Here is a 6,642-nt window from a genome sequence, read left to right as displayed (position 1 = left end):
ACGTCCTCCACAACTAGACTGAAGAACAAAAGGACAGCAACTTGTCTGTTCCCCTTCCCCCAATTCCCCAGCACTGTTCCCATCCCCTCAGTTCCCCAATAAAAAATCTTAAAAAAAAACCACCAAAACAACAACAACAACAACAAAAAACAAACAACACCAAGGCCTTTACCTTGCAAGCCATCAACATATCGGACACAGCTTTCCGGCTCAGATTGGCGGTGGCGATCACGTCCTCCTGTCGACATGAGTTCCCAGCTGCTACGGCTTTGGCTGTTGCCATGGTGATGCCTTTCGTCATCCTTATTGATTCTTCAGGTGATGATGTCTTTTCAGGTACCTCTCTTGACTGGAACACCTGGAAGTTAGAAAGAGAAGAGGTGAAAAAAAAATCAGAAAGGGAAGCACAAAAATAATGTATTCTTTTCCGACCAGGCTGCAAGCTCAGTGTCTGAAAACAGAGCCAGCAACAGGAAGAAAGCGTCAAATGGTAGGAAATGAGAAATTTAATTTAAGTACAGTAATACCATTCTTGCTTTCAAGATTTCTAGCAATGGTTAAGCCTTGCACACCTATCCTAGGCATTCACTAGAACAATGTGGTGAGAGAGACATACCTACAGTGTCTCCCCATGGGTCTGCAGAAATGGATACTAGGTATTTGAAACCATCCACCCCAGGGAAGACGGTTCTGGGGCTTCCCGTTCTCTTTCCCCATCCCTGCTGGAGCTTTATCAATTCCTAGAAACTCTGCAGTCCTGATGCTGGTCCCAAACAGGACTGACCTGGATGCATGGCTCTGGGCTCACGTCTCTCTCTTTAAAGAGGTGTGGGGGCTGGGAAAATGAAGCATTCAGTTTCTTCTATTCTTAGCCTTTCTTACAAATATAACTGTATAATTTTGTGGAGGCGTTCATGTGGAGTGTGCCAGTGACACTGTGAATTATTTAACAACAACACCATCTCTCTCTCTCTTTCACACACACACACACACACACACACACACACACAAACACACTTTAGAGACCCTGAAGTCAATTAACCTCCAGTTAGTGGTTAGTGAATATCCCACTTCACAGTTCCACCTGTCAGTCAAGCCAGCCACTAATGCTTTAAGCCCATCTGTCTTGTCTCTCTAACATGAGTGACTGGTGCCTTGGCTGTGCACTGAACGTGCAGCTGTGCCTGCACACAAGGACCCCCAAGACAGTGGGGACTGCTCTGTGTTCAGCCCTAGGTAGCCACGTTTCAGCAGGAAGTCTTTCCTGAGGCAGAAAGGAGGACCCAGCCAGCATCCCTGCCATGTGCCAACCCGTGTCAAACATCACTATCCCCCTAAAAATGGGCAGCTGCAACCAAGTAGCCCAGGACCCCGAATCCCAGACCTACCCTTGAATGCTGCAGCGGAAAGAAGGCCACGTGTACAGAGCCCTCCACACTGACAGGGCCCTTATGGCACATGCTCCTTTGGAGTCTCCTATGTCCACGGAAACACACAGTCTGGGTCAATTCTCAATCACATGGGTATACTCAGATAGTCCACGTGTCTGTAATTTCCAAGGAAAGCTCCAAATTTCAAACCTCTTGCATTAGGCCCACCCACACCTGTCAGAGCGTGTGTCCAGACGGTAAGGACACCCCCAGCCCATGTGGGCAGGCGGGTGCCAGGGAGCTGTGCTTAAGGACACCACCTGTGTTCTTTAGCGTCTCCTCTGTATGAGAGCTAAGCACAGCATCAACCAAAGATGGAGTCACTGAAGACAGGATAAGAGAACACAGGCTCTATCACCTAAACCCAAGAGAACCCCTCATTCCACCGCTGACCCGCAGGGGTTTGTGGCCTTCACAGAGGGTCCTCTAAAGATGCAGAACAACTGGCAGCAAAGGCCAGTCCCTCCCTGCCCCCTCCAAAAAAACACTGAATCTGTAATCAGACCTCCTATTAAAAAGACATCTCAGTTTGAAACCACTCATTTTTGGCATTTCTATTTCTGGGATTAGGATGAGTCAATCCACCATTTTCATGGGATCAAAAGAACGGTAGATAATGCCTGTATCACAGCAGCACCAGGACACCTCACTCTACAATGCTGGGACAGGGCAGGAAAGAACACAGGGTCAACTTCTCTGTGATCAGAAATCGCAAACAGAAGGGAGCTGGGTCTTAAAGTAAAAGCATCCAGATCGTTCCAGTGGCGAATCTCAGACTCCAAATCCACACGCACGCAGCCGTGTGAGGCACTGCTGACACAAGTGGGACTCGCGAGGGACTGTGTGTGGCCGCACGTTGTACACACGAATGAAGCTCTGGGGGTGCAAATAGCCCTGCTGACTTTTCCCTTTGCCAGGACTCTTCTGCAATGCTTTGGATTCATGCTGCAATTTTAGTGGAATTAAACCTGAATAGTCCTAAGGGATACATTTCAATTGATTCCTTAATTACAATTACAAATTGATCCTAGTGAAACTGTGGGGTGGTCAGTTACACGTGGGATCTCAGGCAGGTGAGTGGGCCTCCCTAGCTCAGGTAAATCCTGAGCAAATCCAGGTAAATCCTCTTTGTACTAACAATCTCAGAGACGCCTCTGGTGTGGGCTCAGGTGTTGGACGCGGGTGCCCAAGGGAGGCAGGTAACTGTTGGCTCCTTACCGTGAGCTCCTGCTTCATGTACTCGATTGTGGCCTCAAGCGCCCGTGTGCCCCGGGTGGCCTCGTCTTCCACTGCCTTGACGGTCTTGAGGAGGGAGGTGACATTGGTCACCATCACCTGCATAGGAAGAAAGGCCAAGAGAAAACAGGGCACTGAGTTTCAGTCCGTCCTCCTTTAGTTTTAGATCTAATGCCATGAGCAAAAACACCTTTAAGTGAGAAAAGAGATCAGGTGTGCATTCTCCCAACAGTCTCGTGTGCCCTTCTCTCTCTTCAGCACTCCCCCTGCATGCTCACCCCTCGTTGGGGCTCCACTCTACCTTGGCAGCCCCCTTAAGCTGGTACATGGAGGGGTCATCGGCGGGCTTGCTGGCAGCTCCCTTGGTAGCACCAATGAGATCGGAAAGGGCCTTGGCCACGTCTTTGATGGCGTTGATCAACACCACCTGAAAGAGAGCACGGTATCCAGGTGAGCAGGCCCCAGCAGCCAACTATGGCTTCATGGAGAGCACACAGCCCATGGGCAGCCCGGGGGGAGTTTGGGTCTGTAAGTCAGCAGCTCTCAAACCTGCAGCTCTGCAGACTCCCAGGAGCCACTGCTGGAATTCGGATGCAGCAGCCTGGATGAAGAGCCATTATCCAGACTTTGAAAAGCTCCCCAGGGGAGCCTGACATTTGGCATGTTTAAGCATCTTCTGGAGGGCAGCTCTGCTGACAAGCTGCCTATGAAAGGGTGAAGGCAGCTTAAGCAGACACCTGAGAGGCCACACCAGTCACCTGTGCTCTGAACTGGTGACCAAAAACAGAGAACAAAATGTAAGCCTCACAGTCCGGCCCATGAGGCCTCCGTGGCAGCCCCCCCGAGTCTTCAGCTTCGGTTCCTAGGATTGATTTATTCAACATGCTACAGGCACACGGGTCTTTTTTCCCCCTTGGAAGTCCCAACTCATTCCTGCTTCAGGGCCTCTGCTCCTGCTGTTCTCTCTGCCTGGAACCTGGCTCTTTTCATCATTCAGGTCTCAGCTCCGTCATGTCCTCAGGGACCTTTCTGGACCACACTCACTGTAGGCCCCCTCCCCCACCCCAACAACTTGCCCTGTTTTATTTATAGCACTTACGGGCATGTGGAATTACTTTATTATTCATTCTTCCCTGACTTGTATGTAAGCTCCGGGAGGGCTGTGCTGGGCTTCTGTGTGTGTTTTACTCAGAACAGGGCCTGGCATATTGGCATGCACTCAGTAAGTGCTCGTGAAATGAACGAGTACATAGGTGTGTACCTACGTAACACTAGACATGACATAGTATCTCACTCTTCTAACTGAACACAGACTATCTTCCAGTATGCTAGGCTTGGAATCTGAAGGATTATACCAGCCATACTCAGAAATTACGTGCTATTGGGCATCACGTTGAACTCTTCTAGGTTTAGTTGCTATAACAACTCCTATTTCAATAGTAATAACTTCCCTTTACTGAGGGCAGTGTTCCAGGTGCTGAGCCAAGCACGATACACAAATTTTCTCATTCAACCCTCACCGCTGCCATTTCAAGTGGGAACCAAGATGCTCGTGTCCATGCTCCTAGGGCCTGGGAACGGCAGAGTTGGGATTTGAACTCTGGTCAGTGTGATCCCAAGGGCAGGGTCTTACCCTCCAGACTATATTATGCTCCACGGCTCTGGTTCCTCATCTACCGATGGGATCAGCAGCACCAGCCCTGCCTATCTCACTGCACTGCTGTGAAGAGGAACCGGATAACATACTAATCCATGAAACACGTATTCTCCATAAAAACATATATTAGAAACTAGAGTCCCAGACAGCTGCAAGCACAGTGACACTATGATCTCACACCCTCTTCATTTCTCTTGTGCCTTCTCACCTGCAGGGCACACGAACCTCGGCTCTGAAACCACAGAGTAGGTGGGGCTGTGATGGGGCTCGTGAGGAAGGGCTGACCTGTGCGGACCTCACACTGATTCCTGAGATCACAGCGGGGAGGGGCAGAGAGGAGACTGAGGCACAGAAGCCAAGGTCAGTGGCCAACATCCCACATACACTGCGCCACCCTGCACTGGACGACTGACCGTGAGTGGGGGCATTTTTCAGAGGTCTCATGAGAAGTTGGAGCTTTAGACTATCTAGACTATTTGAGAGTTAAGACTAAGCAATTCAGTACATTTCCCTGTGTTCAAAGATCTGAATCCTCCCCAGGCCAAGTCACTTCTCCTAAAGTTGAGCCAAGGCTCGGAGAGTATGGGTTCCAATCCCACTGACTCATTTTCAAGCCTTTCCTTCCTCCATAGGGGTAAAAATACTGAAGGCAGGGGTTTCTGGGAAGATTTTGAACTGCAAAGGGACGCCAGTCTGAGCTCTGATGTCATCAAAGAGAAATCCAGCAGGAGTAATGTTCCCTCACCGAGCTCTGCTCCACTGGAGGACGTCAGGAAGGGAAGGTCGCAGCCACCTGGGAACAAAGCTGGGCCTTATGTTAACCGGAACTGTAGCTGTCATTGACCCAGGCACTGAATGGGAGGGGGCTTTCTATCCAATTTTGTCCAAAGGGGCCAGGTAGACTAGTTTATGGAGCATAGTTTACGGAAGCGTTTCCCATCTGATGGTGCTGGGATAGAGAACTGAGGGATTTTTGAGTTTTGCACTGGAGAATGGGCTGATGGTCTGGTTGGCTATTAGTTGAACAACAGCTGAACATACATTTGTGGGGGTATCCACTACGTGCTGAGAGCTGATTGCGAGCTTAGGTTACTGTCCCTGAGGAGCTGACAGTCTAGGTCGGGGACCAAGGAACAGGCAGATAACTTCAATGAAACTGCCAAATTGGAAGCAGAGTATAAAAGCATAGCGCCTTCCCTAACCCCTCCAGTTCCTCTCTCTCCCGCTTCAGAGCCAAACTTCTCAATTAGGGTGACTACAGTTGCTGGCTTTGTTTCTTCACCCTCACATGACCACCCTGCCACTTCCCACACACAGCCCCTGTTGGGGTCACCACTGCCCTCCATGGCAGCTGGGCCAGTGGCCAGCTCTCAGACTTGCATCTCTCTTGATTCCTCGGCCATCTCTGGAGGGCTGAACCCTCCCTCCTCTTAACATCAGGCCCCTGGCTTTCCTCCTCCTAGCTGCACCTGCTTCTCAATCTCCTTAGGCATCGCTTTCTCCTTAAATGCTCTTACACACTGGATTCCTCAGGGCTCTGCCTTGAAACCCACCCCCTCCTCACTCCACATTTTTCCTCTCCTGTGGTCAGTCACGGTCTGGATGGCCACATTCCCATACCTGAGCAGGCTCAGGCCCATTCACTCGTTGTACCCACATGTCACTTTGCCACTTCTCATGCAACATTTCCCAAACTGAACTCACCTTCATCCCCATCCAAGCCAGCTCTCCCTCCAGGGAGCTCCAGCTTTGTACGTAAGCCACCCTCCACTCACCGATCTAGCCTGAAACGTGGCATCATTCTTGCCTCCTCTCTCTCCCTTACTTCCAAATGCTCATTGTGTTCCATCTTTCACTAAGCCTGGCTGCGTCTCCTTTACAGAGTTCTCTCAAATCTCTCAAAGTGGCTTGTCTCCCAACCTCATGGCCACCACTATAGTCTGTGCCACTATCTTGCCTGGATAATGGCATCCTACCAGTCCCCAAACCACGGACACATACATGTGTTGTTTACTTCAAAGTTTCTATTTTGCTTTTGGCCTCTTCTGAGGCCTGGTGTAGAGTGTTTGTGGGGTTTTGAGAATTCCCCATCCCCCAGGGCAACCGTACCTGGGTCTCGGGGTCGTCAGAGCCCAGGCTGGCGGCCCCCAGCTTGACAACCTCGGCGAGCTGGGTGATGGTGGCTGCTGAGGACTGGGCTGCTTGGGCCAGCTTGTCTGGAGTGGACGCGGCCCCCGACACCAGGAGTTTTGTGTCTTCCACCAAGGCCTTGGCTGTCTTCAGAATGTTCTCCCTGAGGGAGAGGCGGGCGGGGGGGGG

At 50.7% G+C, this 6,642-nt stretch overlaps 1 protein-coding gene across 1 annotated transcript in view; it reads right to left on the bottom strand.

Annotated features, from left to right (window-relative positions):
* Positions 1–6,642, bottom strand: part of TLN2 (talin 2) — a 282,919-nt gene that overhangs the window by 37,191 nt on the left and 239,086 nt on the right. The window contains exons 46-49 of the mRNA XM_019650777.1: positions 6,433–6,616; positions 2,968–3,093; positions 2,649–2,765; positions 173–358 (exon numbers count right to left, since the gene is read on the bottom strand). Of these exons, the coding sequence (XP_019506322.1) occupies positions 173–358; positions 2,649–2,765; positions 2,968–3,093; positions 6,433–6,616 (613 nt within the window). The remainder of the gene's footprint in view (positions 1–172; positions 359–2,648; positions 2,766–2,967; positions 3,094–6,432; positions 6,617–6,642) is intronic.

This window comes from Hipposideros armiger, unplaced genomic scaffold (genome assembly GCF_001890085.2).
Source record: "Hipposideros armiger isolate ML-2016 unplaced genomic scaffold, ASM189008v1 scaffold_147, whole genome shotgun sequence".
Taxonomy (NCBI): Eukaryota; Metazoa; Chordata; class Mammalia; order Chiroptera; family Hipposideridae; genus Hipposideros; species Hipposideros armiger.
This window is presented reverse-complemented; position numbering and strand designations above follow the sequence as displayed.